General features: G+C 39.8%; 3 protein-coding genes across 3 annotated transcripts; all 3 read left to right on the forward strand.

Moving 5' to 3' along the window:
* Window positions 1-399: 399 nt before the first annotated feature.
* Window positions 400-912, forward strand: LOC140956236 (pentatricopeptide repeat-containing protein At4g21065-like). Its single transcript, XM_073412937.1, has one exon. It carries the CDS (start codon window positions 400-402, stop codon window positions 910-912), a length of 513 nt encoding a protein of 170 aa, XP_073269038.1.
* A 6,415-nt stretch (window positions 913-7,327) lies between these two features.
* Window positions 7,328-9,045, forward strand: LOC118044834 (pentatricopeptide repeat-containing protein At4g33990). Its single transcript, XM_035053321.2, has one exon. It carries the CDS (start codon window positions 7,328-7,330, stop codon window positions 8,621-8,623), a length of 1,296 nt encoding a protein of 431 aa, XP_034909212.2. The 3' UTR covers window positions 8,624-9,045.
* A 750-nt stretch (window positions 9,046-9,795) lies between these two features.
* LOC118044671 (chaperone protein ClpD, chloroplastic-like) lies at window positions 9,796-15,865 on the forward strand. The gene is given in 13 exon segments (XM_035053090.2): window positions 9,796-10,838; window positions 10,840-10,913; window positions 11,245-11,405; window positions 11,504-11,733; window positions 11,867-11,975; window positions 12,050-12,180; window positions 12,939-13,040; window positions 13,131-13,412; window positions 13,515-13,618; window positions 13,729-14,023; window positions 14,425-14,658; window positions 14,868-15,101; window positions 15,391-15,865. Coding segments are annotated over 13 exon segments (2,847 nt in total). The 5' UTR covers window positions 9,796-10,259; the 3' UTR covers window positions 15,703-15,865.
* Window positions 15,866-18,026: the final 2,161 nt, after the last annotated feature.

The following is an 18,026-nucleotide window of genomic DNA, read 5'->3' on the forward strand; positions in this document are numbered from 1 at the left end:
ACCATGCGACACCAGCATCCCAGAAAGAGAGAGAACATGCAAGCTCCTCTATTGTAACAAACCGAAGGAATGCACCGGTTGGGATCGCTACTCTCTCATAAACCTCTCTTAAACCCTCAAGCTCCTCTATACTCACTCATCTCATCCTCCACTTTTAGCTACTCTCCTAATTCCATAGAAATCTTTTATGAACATCTCTTAAAATCCTGTAATGGGTCATCCTCTCTCAAACAAATTCACTCAGCTCTCACAACCACTGGCCTTATCACTACAAGCCCTCATTTGGGTGGTCAGATTATCATCAAATATGCAAAATTTGATGACCTTAATAGGGCAAGATTACTTTTTGATAACATTAATGTATGTTATGATAAACCCACTTCTTTCCTTTGTAATACTATGATTAGGGCATATGCAAATGTTGGTCAATGTTTTGAAACGTTAAAGTTGTATTCTTTCATGCGTAAGACTGGCACTTTTGTGAATAATTACACTTACCCTTTCGTGTTCAAAGCTTGTGCTTTATATTTGTTGGTTCGTGAAGGGAAAGTTGTTCATGGAGATGCTTTAAAAAATGGGTTCGGTTCGGATTTGTATGTTGAGGCTGGTTTGGTTGACATGTACGCAAAATGTGGCCTTTTTGTTGATTGTCGCAAGATTTTCGACGAAATGTCTACGAAGGATTTAGTTTGCTGGACAGCAATGATAACTGCTTATGAGCAGGCTGAGAAGCCCGAGGAGGCTCTCGTTTTGTTCAAAAAGATGCAGCAAGAAGAGGGTCTTCTAGCAGATTCGATTGCTGTAGTGAGTGTTGCATCTGCTGTTGGTCAATTAGGAGATGTTAGGAACGCTCACACAGTGCATGGTTATGCCTTTCGTAAATCGTTGATTGAGGAATTATGTGTTGGTTGATGGGGCGGAATCCGGGACCGGTGATGTACTGATCTTTACTCATAGGAGGGTTAAGCACACTGAGACACAATATTTAACGTGGTTCGGCAAATTGCCTACATCCACGGGAGAGGTTCATTTTATTTAGAGATAGAGAAAGAATATAACACATGGAGGAGGATCACATTCACTCAACTCCCATCTCTCATTGCTACATAGGGCAGCAGCTGCTGGTGGCAGCAGGGCTGCTGATGGCAGCCCTTCTCTTTCTTTCTCTCTTCTTCTCTCTACATGTCTCACAACTCTCACACTTTGCTCTCTAAGATCATGCCTCTTTTATAGGCATCAATGGCAGCTCCTCTTGCTCCTTTGTCATCAATGGTGGCTGCCAAACTCATCTCTTCTTCAACAAAGGTGGCTGCCAACTTCTTCTCTTCTTCAACAATGGTGGCTACCAAAGTCAAGGTTGGTGGTTGCCACCAACAAGCCTCCTTCTTTGACAATGTCAACATAATTGGCAATATTCCAACAATCACCCCCTTTGCCATTTATGTGGGCAATTGTCATCTTGCTTCTTCAGCACACGCTCTCTGGAGCGTTCTGAAATGAGCTCCTTTCATGGCTCTCACACCTTCTCTAAGGTGTCTCCGTTTGTCGTTATGCGCGCCATATTTGAGTCATTGTCAAAGAAATTGTCAATTATGCGCCATATATTGTTGGAATATTGCCAATTATGTTGACATTGTCAAAGAAGGAGGCTTGTTGGTGGCAACCACCAACCTTGACTTTGGTAGCCACCATTGTTGAAGAAGAGAAGAAGTTGGCAGCCACCTTTGTTGAAGAAGAGATGAGTTTGGCAGCCACCATTGATGACAAAGGAGCAAGAGGAGCTGCCATTGATGCCTATAAAAGAGGCATGATCTTAGAGAGCAAAGTGTGAGAGTTGTGAGACATGTAGAGAGAAGAAGAGAGAAAGAAAGAGAAGGGCTGCCATCAGCAGCCCTGCTGCCACCAGCAGCTGCTGCCCTATGTAGCAATGAGAGATGGGAGTTGAGTGGATGTGATCCTCCTCCATGTATTGTATTCTTTCTCTATCTCTAAATAAAATGAACCTCTCCCGTGGATGTAGGCAATTTGCCGAACCACGTTAAATATTGTGTCTCAGTGTGCTTACCCCTCCGATGAGCAATGATCAGTACATCACCGGTCCCGGATTCCGCCCCATCAAATGGTATCAGAGCCCCGTTCGTCGGAAAACAGAAGTGTTTTGGGGTATATCCGAATTTTCAAAATTGTCAAAAACAAGTTTTGATCATTCCACAGTGTAGAGCTCATCAAGACGAACTCACTGCCGCAAAAATCAGCCAAATCGGAGTTCGGGGTAGCCCACACGCGCCGCCTGAATATTCAGCCAGATCGCCCACGCGCATACCACGCGCCCCGAGGTTGAAGACGACTGAGCCACACGCGCGCCATATTTGAGTAGCGCCGAGCCGTATACGCCGAGCCCTAGCCGAGCCGTATACGCCGAGTCCAGCCGAGCCCAGCCGAGCCGTATCTCGCGCCGAGCCGAGCCGCGTTCCAGCCTCAGCCGAGCCGAAGGAATATTCCCCAGAATATTCCACAGAATATTCCCAGAATATTCCCGGTTCAACCCAGTGAACCGCCCGCCGTACAGAATTGGTTGTTTGACCGGTTCACCCATTTTTTGACCCGATTTCAACAAAGTCAGACCGGTTCCCTACTATTTGGACCATTCCGGATCGATCTACAGTGTCCGTTTGTCCAAATTCGGCTCCCAAAGAGGTGATATAGTCATTCCAAAAGCAAAATGACTACAGAAGGTACACATACACTCATCCCGAAGCTGACTAAAGACAACTATGATAGTTGGTGCATCAGATTGAAGGCATTTCTTGGGTCACAAGAGTGTTTGGATATTGTACAAACTGGTTATGATGAACCAGAGTCCAAAGAAAGAGAAGATGCTTTACAAGAGGCACAGAAGCAAGCCTTGAAAGTCAACAGAAAGAAGGACAACAAAGCCAAGACCATCATCTACCAAGGTCTTGATGAAGATACATTCGAGATCATAGCTTCCGCTGAAACATCACATGATATATGGGAGGCTCTCCAACAAAAATACAAAGGTGCTGACAGAATCAAGAAGATTCGTCTTCAATCTTTGCAAGGTGAATTTGAGTTATTACAAATGAAGTCCTCGGAGTCTATTTCTGATTATCACACAAGGATTATGGTGATAGTCAACCAGATGAGGAGAAATGGAGAAGCCATCATCGATGCTCGAATTACTGAAAAAATTTTGAGATCCCTAGATCCAAAATTCGATTTTGTTGTTGTCGCAATTGAAGAGTCCAAAGATGTGGACAAGTTGACAGTAGATGAGCTTATGAGTTCTTTACAAGCTCATGAGCAGAAGATAGTAAAGCGAAATGGAGATAAGGCCATCGAGCATGCCTTACAAGCAAAGTTGTCCCTCAAGGACAGATATGAGCAAGGGGAGACTTCATCAAGTGGCTACACCACTCAAGGAGGAAGTCAATAAACCAGAGGAGGATTCCAGAGATTCCAAGGAAGAGGTTCTTGGAATACAAGCTTTAGAGGGAGAGGTGGCAGAAACACCACCAGAGGAGGCCGAGGCCAACAAGCATTCACTCCCAGAGGAAGAGGAGGCGGTTACAATAACCGTGACAAAAGGAATATCAAATGTTATAGTTGCAATCAGTTTGGGCACTATAGCGCTGAATGCCGATGGAAAGCTGCGTTGGAGATACGTGAGCATGCTAACTTTGCAGCAAAAGATGACACAGAAGCATCTGCATTACTTGTCCAACAAGGACATGGCGAGAAACAAGAGGAGATATGGTATCTAGATACTGGAGCCAGCAATCACATGTGCGGCTACCGAGAGTTATTTAGTGATCTAGATGAGACCAAGCAAGGTCTAGTTACTTTTGGAGATACCACAAAGGTTCCATTCAAAGGTAAAGGCAGCATCCCAATTAAGTTGAAGAACGGCGATTCCAGCTACATCGCCAATGTGTATTATGTCCCAGCCATAAAGCAGAACCTAATCAGCTTAGGTCAACTTTTGGAGAGAGGATATACTTTTTACTCGGAGAATTGTCATCTGGCAATTAGAGACAACAATTGGAGATTAATGGCCTGTGTGAAAATGTCCAAGAATAGGATGTTTCCTTTGAACATCCAGTATGATGCAGCAAGGTGTTTGAGCGCCATCACCAACAGTGAAGAATGGCTTTGGCACCTAAGGCTTGGACATCTGAATTTCACGAGTTTGAAGATGCTAGCAAGCAAGAAGATGGTTAAAGTTTTGCCTCACATTGATCATCCAGAAGAAGTCTGTGAGAGTTGTGTCCTCAGCAAACATCACAGATCCAGTTTTGCCAAAGAAGTCAACTGGAGAGCAAAGAGGCCACTGGAGTTAGTACACACAGATGTGTGTGGCCCGATAACGCCTATGTCGACTGGACAAAATAGGTACTTCCTCACTTTTACTGATGATTTTAGTAGAAAGACGTGGATATACTTTCTGAAGAGGAAGTCAGAAGTATTCAATTGTTTTAAAGATTTTAAAGCAATTGTGGAGAAGCAAACTGGTTATACGATCAGAACAGTAAGATCTGATCAAGGAGGAGAATATACAGCAAATGACTTTGAAGCCTATTGTACACAACAAGGCATCAGACATCAGACGACGCCAGCTTATACACCACAGTTGAACGGTGTAGCAGAAAGGAAGAATCGCACGATTCTTGACATGGCTAGAAGTTTGCTCAAAGCAAAGAAGCTGCCTAAGCAATACTGGGCTGAAGCTGTATCATGTGCAGTGTATCTGTTGAATCGCTGCCCAACCAGAAGTTTGCAAGGAGTCACTCCAGAAGAAGCATGGAGTGGTCACAAACCAAGTGTTACTCATCTACGAGTCTTTGGTTGTGTGGCATATGCAAAGATCCCAGATGCAAGAAGGAGAAAGCTCGATGATAAGAGCGAGAAATGCATCTTTGTCGGATATGGTGAAAGAAGGATGGGATACAGACTGTATAATCCCATCACGAAGAAGGTGATTACAAGTAGAGATGTTATCTTTGAAGAAGATAAATCTTGGGCATGGAATGATGATCAAGAAGCAGTCAGATGGATCAACACTGATTTGATCCTTGAAGGTGAAGAAGTACCAACAGTACTTATAGAAGAACCGATTGTGCCAGCAGCTGAACCACAAAGTCCGGCACACAGTTTCCCTGTATTCAACAGGAGGAACACACCAGGAGCATCATCATCAACACCACCATCAGCATCCTCATCAGAAGGACCAAGAAGGATGCGGAATCTTGAAGAGTTGTACGACACCACTCAGGTTATAGAAGATACAACTCTGTTTTGTTTCCATGCAGATAAGGACCCACCAGAAAAGAAGAAAGCAATAGGTGTCAAAAGGGTCTACAAGCAGAGAGAAGGCATTGAAGAGAGAAGTGTTCATGCTTGGCATGATATCTCTCGATTGAGTTTAAAGGGGAGATTTGTTGAATTAAACTCAACCTCTAGATGGTCAAGGAAGGCAACCACCAGCTGCCACCGACCAGCCACTAACCGACCAGCCGCCAGCCACCAGCCGCAGCCGCCAGCCGCCCCCACAGCTGCCACAGCCGCCAGCCGCCTTCACACTTGAAGGTTGAATTTTCTTGTTTTGATTTCGTGTATAAATAGAGTGCCCAGCTTATGTTATATGTGTGGAGAGAATTGAGAGAAACACTAGTAAGAGAATAGAGAGAGAGAGAGGGCGTGTAATTGTTAAGCTTTTGTGTTGTATTTGTAAGCTTCGGGTTTGTGTAATAAAACAGTGTGTTTTATCCCCTCTGAGTGTCTCAAAGCCACCACCAGTGGTTCCTCCCACCAACAAATGGTATCAGAGCTTTTTGGTTTAAAGTGGTGTTTGATCTTTGCTCAAAAATGAAAGTTGTCAAAATTGTGTTTTGACCATCCCACCGTGTAGAGGAGGACGATACGAAGCCACTGGTGAAAACGGCGTCAAAATCGAACGTCGGACATGGCCGCACTCTCCATCACTCTCCGGCAAGGCGTCTACCAACGCGCTCCAACGCGCCCCACGCGTCTTCTTCACCCGGATGAGTTGACCCGACCCATGTGAACAGTAGACATGAACAGTGACGTATCATGAACAGTGTCATGCAAAGGATGACGTCATCATGATGCAAGGATGACATCACATACACAGTCAGCAAGTCAATTGACTAGTCAACTAACATGTCAGCATAGCAGGACCCACCTGCCATGTCATCAGCCGCGAGCCGAGCCAAGCTGAGCCGAGTGGAGCCGAGCTGAGTTGGAGCCGAGCCGAGTCGCGAGCCGAGGGATAGGATCCAGTGTAGCTGATCCTACGTGCAACCGGATCTGATAGTGAATCTGAGCCGTTGAGTAGGCCAGAATTGTTTTGATCAAATCGTAGCCGTCTGAAGTGCGATTTGGACGATTCAAGACATGTTTCCAGCTAATTTGATCATTCCAGATGCAATGGTATGGTCCGATTGTTGAGATTCGAGACCGAAAATGACAGTGGTGAATTATTAAAGAGAGATTGTCCGATCAGGAGGCATCTAAAGGTCATCATGGTGGTCGATGGAGATGAAGAAGAAGAAGGTGCACATGTTTACCCAATTATATGTGCCAAACTATGAGCCATGATAGGAGCCCTAGTTTAGACCGTCGCATAAGGACAAACGGAGACACCTTAGAGAAGGTGTGAGAGCCATGAAAAGAGCCCATTTCAGAACGCTCCAGAAAGCGTGTGCTGAAGAAGCAAGATGACAATTGCCCACATAAATGGCAAAGGGGGTGATTGTTGGAATATTGCCAATTATGTTGACATTGTCAAAGAAGGAGGCTTGTTGGTGGCAACCACCAACCTTGACTTTGGTAGCCACCATTGTTGAAGAAGAGAAGAAGTTGGCAGCCACCTTTGTTGAAGAAGAGATGAGTTTGGCAGCCACCATTGATGACAAAGGAGCAAGAGGAGCTGCCATTGATGCCTATAAAAGAGGCATGATCTTAGAGAGCAAAGTGTGAGAGTTGTGAGACATGTAGAGAGAAGAAGAGAGAAAGAAAGAGAAGGGCTGCCATCAGCAGCCCTGCTGCCACCAGCAGCTGCTGCCCTATGTAGCAATGAGAGATGGGAGTTGAGTGGATGTGATCCTCCTCCATGTATTGTATTCTTTCTCTATCTCTAAATAAAATGAACCTCTCCCGTGGATGTAGGCAATTTGCCGAACCACGTTAAATATTGTGTCTCAGTGTGCTTACCCCTCCGATGAGCAATGATCAGTACATCACCGGTCCCGGATTCCGCCCCATCATTGGTAACTCAATTTTAGCTATGCATACAAAATGCGGGAATACAGAAAAGGCACGTTTGGTTTTTGATATGATGATGGAAAGAGATGTTATCTCATGGAATTCTATGCTTTCTGGTTATACTCAAAATGGGCAAGCCACTGAAGCTCTGTTGCTGTATGATGAGATGCGTGATTCTGATTGTCAGCCTACTCCTGTTACGGCATTGATCATGGTTTCAGCTTGCGCTTATTTGGGTTTTCGACATCTTGGAAGGAAATTCCATGATTTTATCGTCGATAGCAGAATGGAAATTGACACAAATCTTTCAAATGCTCTGATGGACATGTATGCCAAGTGTGGAGACTTGGAAAAGGCGGTGGATTGGTTCAATGGCATTCCCCCCACTGAACGGAATGCTGGTTCTTGGAATGTATTGATTTCAGGGTATGGCATGCATGGACATGGTAAAGAAGCACTAGAACTCTTTTCAAGAATGCAGGAGGAAGGTGTTGAGCCAAACCATTTCACTTTCACTTCAATTCTTTCTGCTTGCAGCCATGCAGGCCTCATTGATGAAGGTAGGAAATGTTTTGCAGAAATGAAAAGGCTATCTGTGACACTGGAGGATAAACACCATGCTTGTGTGGTTGATATGCTTGGCCGAGCTGGGCTCTTGCAGGAAGCATTTGATCTGATTAAGGAAATGCCATCACCTCCGAGTGATGGAGTATGGGGTGCTCTACTGCTAGCTTGCAAAATCCATGGGAACATGGAATTAGGGAAAACTGCAGCCAATAATCTACTCCAGCTTGAGCCAAACCATACAGGATACTATGTGCTAATGTCTAACATATATGCAGCATCAAACAAATGGAAAGAAGTTTGGAAGTTGAGGCAAGATATGAAGAATAAAGGATTAAAGAAACCTGCAGCCTTTAGTATGATCGAGTATGGTGACGATATTCTTGGGTTCCAAACAGCTGACCAAGAAAATCCATATAGGCACGAAGTTTACAAAAAAATGGAAAGCCTAGCAATCGAGATGAAGATGGCTGGGTATGTACCAGACCTATCATGTGCTCTCCATGATGTCGAAGAGGAAGACAAGGAGCGTATGCTAAACTATCACAGCGAGAAGCTAGCTGTAGCTTTTGGTGTTCTGAAGATAGAACCTGGAATCGTAATTCGAGTAACAAAAAATCTTCGTGTTTGCAATGACTGCCATTCAGCGTTTAAGTATATTTCACACATTTATCAACGAAAGATCATTGTCAGAGATGCAAATCGGTTCCATCACTTCCAGGGAGGTACCTGCTCATGTAAGGACTACTGGTGAACAGTGGATTCTGGAACCTTACTGCCCCCAGTTATTGGAACTAGAAGCTGACTCTGGAAGTGTTTTGGCAAGACTCCTGATTTTTTGCTAGAGAATGAACACGGAGAGCAAGACAACCGAAGGATAGAATCTCATTCCAACAAACATTGAAGATTCGTTTCAAAAGATGGCTGTCTGGTTCCTGGTTCGTGATCATTCAGTGTATAAAGCAATTTGGAAGACTGCTGTCCTTTAACAGCTTGTCATCAAAGCCTCTGTTTTTAAATAATAAATAAAGGGAGTGGTTAACAGAATTTTTGCACATGCTTCGCCATCAAATGGCATGTGTAACCGCTACCGAAGCTTGGACAGGCAAATGATTTTTTTTCTTCCAATTATTGAAGACTTCACTTTGATTATGATACCCTCTTTAATTGCTTTTCCAAATCAATTCAATTTTCTCCTCCTCGGGTTTGAACTTGCCCCACTTGGAGAAAGTTCCATTTCGAAGAAATTTCCTCTTCTTTCTGCCACACGTGTGAACCAAATAGATAATTTATTCGAGAATACCAGGTTTATTCTCAATTTTGTTAATAAAAATTAAATCTTTTTTCTTAAAATAATGTTTGAAGCATATTTATTTTATCAGTTTAATATATTTTAAAAAAGTAAATTCACTGACTGTGTTCTCAATATTCAAACTTAAATAATCATAATAATAAAAAGAAGAAGAAGAATATACGTTTTTATCATAGAATAATCTTTTAAAATTAATTAAAAACTATCCTTAAATTCATTTTCACCAAAATTATTAAACCTAATCTAAGATAGATTCAGGTTACAAATTGAACGGTTTTTTTTTTTTAATTTAAATTATTTTATGATGATTTTTTTTATAAAATATTAAAATTAAATTCTGAATTAAATTCATTCTGTTAAACTCTCACATAATTAATTCAAAATATCAAAATCAATAAGTTAGTAGATTGATTTATTATGGCATGTAAAGTTTAATAACATATATTTTTACACGAACTGATGACTCTAGAGCTACAATCTATTTGTAAAGTCAATAACATGAAAATTAACCAGTAAAATCTTATGTCTTCTTCTCTAGACTGCTCCAGAAAATGAAAAAAACATCTCATTGATAAAAAGATTTCCCTAAAGTCAACCGACAAGTTGCTGTATGCCTAAGCAGATACATGTACTCAACTTTCTTTCTCAGACACAAAAGGGGATTGAAACTGACACCATCGATCGAAACTGGTTCATGGCTCTCTCAATATCTATGCTTCCGCTGGCAACCGGGGGTTTGGCACGGTAAAGTAGACTTTTTGACATAAGAAAACAGTATTATGTTCAACAATAGAAAATCAAAAAAGAAAAACGTGAAAAGGGGGGCTGTGGTGGCTTGACGTGTCAACCAACCCTTCCTTCCTTCAAATTCCCCTTCTATTTCCATTCCTTCCTTTCTCCTTTCTCTCTTCCATGCTCCCCTTTGTCTCTTCAATCAAGATTTAACAGATACCATAGTTGAAAAAGAAGCTCTTTCTTGTCTGGGCTCAATCAAGATATTGTATTTATTGTCACCAAAAACCTCAAACAGAAGCTGTTAAACAGTCAATCAAGAAATCATTTCTTGAGACCTGAAAAAATGGAAGTGTTACTGTCTTCATCATCTCCTTTATCAGTTCATTCAAGATTGGATTTTTATTCACTTCGAAAACCAAAAGATTCTAGCTTCGTCTTTCACTCTAACAACTATAACACAATATCTTCTCCTTTTTCTTCTTGTTTTGGTATTTCAATCTCACAAAAACAACAAAACAGGAAGGCCCTTTTGTTAAAACGTTTTAATTCCAGCAAAAAACGAAGAATTCTTCAAGTTTCGGCTGTTTTTGAGAGGTTTACAGAGAGAGCAATAAAAGCTGTGGTTTTTTCTCAGAGAGAAGCAAGAGCTTTAGGCAAAGATATGGTTTTTACGCAGCATCTTTTGTTGGGTTTAATTATTGAAGATCGTGATCCAAATGGGTTTCTTGGGTCAGGAATCAAGATTGATAAAGCTCGTGAAGTTGTTAAAAGTATTTGGCAGAGGGAGAGTGATAGTGCTGAAGCTAGTGAGTTAGTTTCTAAAGGTGAGAGAGGTGTTTCCCACAGTGATGTGCCCTTTTCTGCCAGTACTAAGAGGGTTTTTGAGGCTGCTATTGAGTATTCAAGGACCATGGGTCATAATTTTTATTGCGCCAGAACATATAGCCATTGGTTTGTTCACAGTTGATGATGGAAGTGCAGGCCGGGTTCTTAACAGGTAGCTGTTCTAATTGTGAAGGTCTTTCCATTTCTGTACATTTATTGGAGGGTTAGGTTTTTTTTTTTCCTGTCAATGAATATTCTTTGTTGATTGGTTGAAGTCATAATTGAATTCAGTGATGGGCTAACTTGTTTTTCTTGAACTTGACTTGATTAAGCTGATGTATAATCTTAGAAAGCAATGCTGAAGAAGCTAAACTTGACTTAATTACGAGAAAATGTTGTTGGATATGAACATATTGGCTTTATTATGTTTTAATGATGTCAAGTGCCTGCATTGATGAACATTACGTGGTTTTCTTGATGGGCATAATTGAATGTGATTTCAGATTCGGGGTAGATGGTGATGGCTTAGCTGCTATAGCAATAACCAAACTTCAAGGGGAGCTTGTGAAAGATGGAAGAGAACCATCTGTGGAATCAAAAGGCAAACATGGGAAATCTGTTTCCAAGAGAGCTGCTGCTTTAAGATCCTATGAGAAAACAAGAGGTAAGAATTCTGGTTTCTTAGAATAATTTTGTAGTTTTTTTAATTGCTATAACTGATGCATTGAGCGGAATGGTTTACAATTTGTTTATGTTTGCCAGAGAAAAGTGCATTGGCCCAATTCTGTGTGGATCTTACTGCCCGTGCAAGTGAAGGACACATTGATCCAGTTATTGGGCGGCACTCCGAAATTGAAAGAATTGTCCAGATACTTTGCCGCAGAACAAAAAATAACCCCATCCTTCTTGGTGAAAGTGGAGTTGGAAAGACAGCCATAGCTGAAGGATTAGCTATTAAAATTGCACAGGCTGACATTCCTGTGTTTCTTTTGGTATCTTTCTTCTGATCTAATTGTTGTTCCTATGGTTCTTTTAATGGTGTACTTACATCCAGACATTTTTTTTTTGCTTATGACAAGAAAGCTTTGTTTTGCAAACCTACTTAGCTTCTTGTTTTATGCACAGGAAAAGCGTGTAATGTCCTTGGATGTTGGCCTGTTAATTGCTGGTGCAAAGGAAAGGGGAGAACTAGAGGCACGTGTTACTACATTAATAAAAGAGATTCAGAAAGAAGGTGGCTCCATTTTGAATTACATATAGGAAGAGAGTGATGCTATTGTTGCTCAGACATGATATGTGTGCTTGCAGGTGATGTCATTCTTTTTATTGATGAAGTGCATACGCTTGTTGGGACTGGCACTGTTGGACGAGGAAACAAGGGATCTGGCATTGACATTGCTAATTTATTGAAGCCATCTCTTGGGAGGGGTGAATTACAGGTGATGTCTCATATTATATGATTATGTGAATGCATACCAAATATCTGAACATACCATGGAAATGTTTGTCCTAGATGCTAAATTTCTCCTATGAAAGTTTCAAGGAGTGATTTGAAACAAGCAGAATATGCTAAAATGGATAGAGGAAGGCAGTAGAGTGGCATGCGGGTAAAAATTTTAAACATTGCCCTGGGAAATTGTTGAGCACTGACCAGAAAGCGGATTTATTTACCTGAAAGTCATACATTTAAAAGTTTTATTTAGTTTAGTAAAATGATCTAGCAGGCAAATCATTATTGTCAGTGCTCCTTATTACAAGATGAGTTTAAGCATTATTAACTCTCCTGAGTTTCCTTGTCTCTTACAGTCATAGCTTTTCCTGGTAAACACTGTAATTATCTGGCAAATGTCTCCATTATTTATTCCAGAGCCGGTAATGAGGACGGGGATGGCACCTAACCTATTAGAAGTCCTTCATTTTTCAAGTGCATTTATCAACTTCTTTTAGTTCATTTTAGTGTCATTTGACTCATTTCAGTTTGTCCTCCCCCTTTGTGTTTTGTGGTCCTGGGTCCATAAGATGGAACAACTTATCTTCGCTGTATATTTTGTTGTTTGAGTTAATTGCTCAAGCTGAGCAAACAGACAGCATATAGGAAGCTCTTTGTATGTCTAAACAGTGCTCTCTTTGATTTTCTGTTCTCAGAGGAAATTTACTTGTATCCTTCATTTCTGAACCATTTATGCATTTCTTGCAGTGTATTGCGTCCACAACACTTGATGAATACAGAACACATTTTGAAATTGATAAAGCATTAGCAAGGAGATTCCAGCCTGTTTTGATTAATGAGCCAAGCCAGGTTGGCTTCAAATATGTACTGTCATTTATTTTTATGAAAGATGCCTTTTGTTTTCCATGTCTTATTTGAAATTCATATAAAAATATGTAGGAGGATGCAATTAGGATATTGTTGGGTCTGCGTCAAAGATATGAGGCCCATCACAACTGCAGATTCACGCCGGAAGCCATAAATGCTGCAGTGCACCTGTCAGCAAGGTATATTGCTGACAGGTATCTTCCAGATAAAGCAATTGATCTCATTGATGAGGCAGGAAGTAGAGCTCGAATGGAGGCCTATAGAAGGAAGAAAGAACAGCAAACCTTTATACTTTCAAAGACACCAGATGATTATTGGCAAGAAATCAGAACTGTTCAGGCTATGCATGAAGTGGTAATGATATTGTTCATATGGTTACCATGGTACAATTACATAATTCTTGATCTGTTGATAACACTGCCAGTAGTCTTATATCTAAGACAACTATATTAACAGGTTCTAGCAAGTAGATTGGCAGATGATTGCAGTTTATCCAGCATGGATGGCAGTGGAGAAATCACTATAGAATCTTCTTTACCTCCCGCATCAAATGATGATGAGTATGTTGTTTTCCTCTAAAGTTCTTCTGGAGTGATAAAAGCAGCAGGCCTGCATTTTATCAAGCACTCACTCCTGATTTAACTGAATTTTTAGCTGTGATTCTTTTCAGACCTGCTGTGGTGGGGCCTGATGATATAGCAGCCGTTGCTTCCCTCTGGTCAGGTATACCAGTTCAGCAGCTGACTGCTGATGAAAGAAAGTTTCTGGTGGGCCTTGAAGAGGAGCTCAGGAAACGAGTGATTGGTCAAGATGAGGCTGTTGCTGCAATATCTCGAGCTGTTAAGAGATCCCGTGTTGGCTTGAAGGATCCTGATAGGCCCATAGCAGCAATGCTGTTTTGCGGCCCAACCGGGGTCGGCAAGACTGAACTAACAAAAGCTTTGGCTCAAAATTATTTTGGATCCGTAAGGCCTCAAACTATATTACACAAGATGTTTTGGTTATTCTTTATACAATTTGACTATTTTGATACAACAACAATGCAGGGTTTCTCAGCTATTAACAGTTGAAAGAAAGTAGCATGTTCTCTAAAATATTAAGGCTCTTAGATATAACTATAGCATATAAGAAATCAAACTTTGCTGGCTTGTTACGTAATGACTAGAGTCGATAACAAATGCAATGGACAAAAGCAAATCTGAATATTTTGGGGAGTTGTACGTTACTTGGGGGTAAATTGGTTACTTGGGGGTAAATTGACTACTCTGACATGATTACTGTCTTTTAAAGAGTGATCTAGAATCCTGATTTCTTAAGTTCAAAATTCTGATTCGCCTCTGCTTCTTGCCTAACATTATTGTTGCAGGAGTCAGCCATGCTTAGATTAGATATGAGTGAGTATATGGAACGACACACTGTGAGCAAGTTAATAGGAGCTCCTCCAGGTTATGTTGGTTATGGCAAGGGGGGCATTCTGACAGAATCTATTAGAAAACAGCCTTTCACTGTTGTTTTGCTTGATGAAATAGAGAAAGCCCATCCAGATATATTCAACATTCTGCTTCAATTATTTGAAGATGGCCATCTTACAGATTCTCAGGTTGGTACTAAATGTAGCACATCTGTCTCACATTTTTTAAATTTTCATTTTGATAAAGAAGTTGGCATCGCCTTTTATCTTGAGTGTGAAACAAGACAAAATATAGTTCCATCAATTGAAGACTTCACATTAGCCAAATTTTCTGCTCATTTTTTTCTTAGTCGGTACCTCTATTGAGTCGCTTATCATAGAGAGATTGGGTTTTACAGGGAAGGAGAGTATCTTTTAAGAATGCATTGGTAGTAATGACATCAAATGTTGGTTCTGCTGCCATTGCAAAGGGTGGACGAGCCTCCATTGGTTTCATGATTGAAGATAATGAGAATTCTTCGTATGCTGCAATGCAATCATTGATAATGGAAGAACTCAAGGGATATTTTCGTCCAGAGTTGCTCAACAGAATAGACGAAGTTGTGGTATTCCATCCCCTTGAAAAGGCTCAGGTTTGTCAACCACTTTTTTCCCTTTTTCTTTTCCCCATGAACACCAGTGACTTTAGCGGTTGGAAGGCTTCAGCCATGTTTTATTAGATAAGGAGGCCCTGACTTGTATCCTCGGTGACTTCTTACAAGTCCTTGATCTCTTTCTTCTTTTCTTCGTTCCTCGTTGGTGCATGTGTGATCATGCATGTACTCGGTTTTTACAAGTTTGAACTTGAAATTCTAACTTCGCAACGCAGCATTAACAACATCAAACTTAAAAAATAGTTCTTACATCATCCTTTTATTTCAGATGCTCCAGATTTTGAATCTTATGCTGCAAGAGGTGAAAGAAAGGCTGATTTCTCTTGGAATTGGGTTAGAGGTGTCAGAGTCGATCAAAGATCTTATATGCCAGCAAGGCTATGACAAGTTTTACGGCGCCCGGCCTCTTAGGAGAGCAGTTACTCAAGTAATCGAAAACCCCTTGAGTGAAGCATTCCTTGCAGGACAGTACAAGCCTGGTGACACAGCTTTCATTGATCTGGATGCTTCAGGCAACCCAGTTGTCTCAAATTGGTCAGATAGGAGCATGCACTTGTCTGATACATCATCAGCCTCCTAGTAACTTGATATATAGTCTAATTTCTTATGATAGTATACAATCTTTGTACATATTCTATAAGTTTTGTATGGTTACTACAGGTGATTATTCGAGTCAACTGTAAATAAGTAAAGCATTATGATTATTCTTTAAATCCATTATCAGAAAATAATTACCTCCTTTATTTGTCATCACCCATCACAAGCAACCTTTTCTTTCTTATGAATTAATCTCTATCTATATATCTTTTGGTTTTGAATGAAACAGAAATGTAGATGCACATGCAATGCATTCATTTGAATATTTCTTAAGAGTAATGCACGCAATGCATACAGTTTGATTAGCACTTTTTGGTATTTATATCTTATTTATTTTTTGCGTTGGAAAGTGTTTTTGTAAAAAAAAAAATTAATTATTTTCTTTTGATGTTTTTAAATTGTTTGGATGTGCTAATATTAAAATATATATTTTAAAAATATTATTTAGATATATTTTAAAAATGAAAAAATACTTTGGATAATTTTGGCTATGTTTTGTAAATTTGGACTCTTGCATGCTTTAACTCTGCCTATTTCAAATAAAACCGAGTTGAACTTTGTTATTTGTACAACAGGCACGCACATCTTACTGCTTGATATTCTAAGATATTGTGGTCCTAACCGAGACCAATTGTAACTGTTTATGATCATGCAAATCCTGGCTGGTTCTTTGCATGAAAATTGTGAAGTGCAGTGGTTCTACATCGCTCTTTCGACAGTCTATAAATACCTAGTGGCTGCATCGACACAACATTCGCCATAGGAGGGGAGGTTGAAGCTTATTGCAGTCAAGAGTGTATGTGAAGATTGGAGGGAACTAAAGAGGTGGCACTCCTTTCTTTCTTGCTGCTTCCTGTTTAGTTTCCTCCAATATTTCATGTCCAGATTTTCTCTGAAACCTTTCTTCAGATCAAATGACTAAAACTGTTATGCAGAGTTTTATGTGAGAGGATTGGAGGGAATCAAACAAAACGAAACTTTGAGTGTTTTTTTTTGCTTAATTTTCTCCAATACCTCATGTTCAGCTTGTCATTCATGTATCATAATTTCATTTTCTAGTTTCTTTTCCAGTATATTTATGCATGGCATTCATACATGATATCTGCAGTGCAAAATGCTTGGAAATTGATGTAATGTGGATGTGAGAATTGGAGGAAACCAAAGAGATTGATGTTTGAAATGAACGGTGCTTTCTCTCTGGTTTTCTCCAATATCTCATATTCAGTTCCCATTGAAGGAGTTGGTACTTCCAAGGAAGTTATTTTGAAGAGTTTGGTTTATACTGTTATTATATTTGGGTTTAGGTATTTCTTCTAAATTTCACTGTGAACATTTAGCTTTTTGTCATCATCTTTATAAATTTATATGTTTAAAGATAACAAAAAAAAAAAAAAAACATATAACATGAACTTTTTTGTCAAATAAAATTATTTGACACAAACATCAACTATTTTGATGGTCTAAATCGATATCAACAATATTTCTCTTTCTCTACCACTAGAATCTGATGACCTCTTTCTTCATTCTCTTAATTAGGGATTAAAAAATAATAAAAATATATTTTTTAACCAAAATTGAATTTGAAAAAAAAATTGAGCACTGAAATTATATAATTTATATTATTTTTAAAGTTAGAGGATCAAATTGTATATTTTTTAAAATTCCTGGCATGCCTTCCATGTATGATGTTTTTTTTTTTTTTTTTTTTTATCTTTATTCTTTCAATTCCATCATTGACTAAGAAATTAAAAGTAATTGGTCTTTAATTTAAGATTAAATTATCTAAAATAAAACTTTGAAAATCAAAATAAATTGTTAAAAAATAAACAGTATCATCCACAATATTTACAAGAAGGTGAATAATATCGGCTGCAAAGTGTTCATTCCATGAGTTTTATATATATATATTAAAAATCTAATTGAGATTAAAAAAAAAAAAAAAGACTGGAAACCTAATAGACTAACCTCAAAGGTTGGAGACTTTTACGAGGTATGCCCAAAATAAAAGAATGGGTCAGCATCGGTCCAAATAACCTGTTTAGTTAAACAACCTTAACCCGACCCGACTCCAGCAACAGGCACCTTTAACCAACAGAACACCTCACACTAACCTTTAATGGTCAAAACAGTTTGGGTTTTTGGAGGGAAAATACCATCACCCTTCACCTCAACGTCTATCATTCTTTTCACTCTCTTGTTAAAGTGCTACGATTTCTCTCTCAAAAAACCGGTTCTTATAGCCCAAGTTTTGGATAAGAACTCAATTTTAATGAGCTATACTTTGAAAAAGCTTACAATATCATAAAC

Source organism: Populus alba, chromosome 12 (genome assembly GCF_005239225.2).
Source record: "Populus alba chromosome 12, ASM523922v2, whole genome shotgun sequence".
Lineage (NCBI taxonomy): Eukaryota > Viridiplantae > Streptophyta > Magnoliopsida > Malpighiales > Salicaceae > Populus > Populus alba.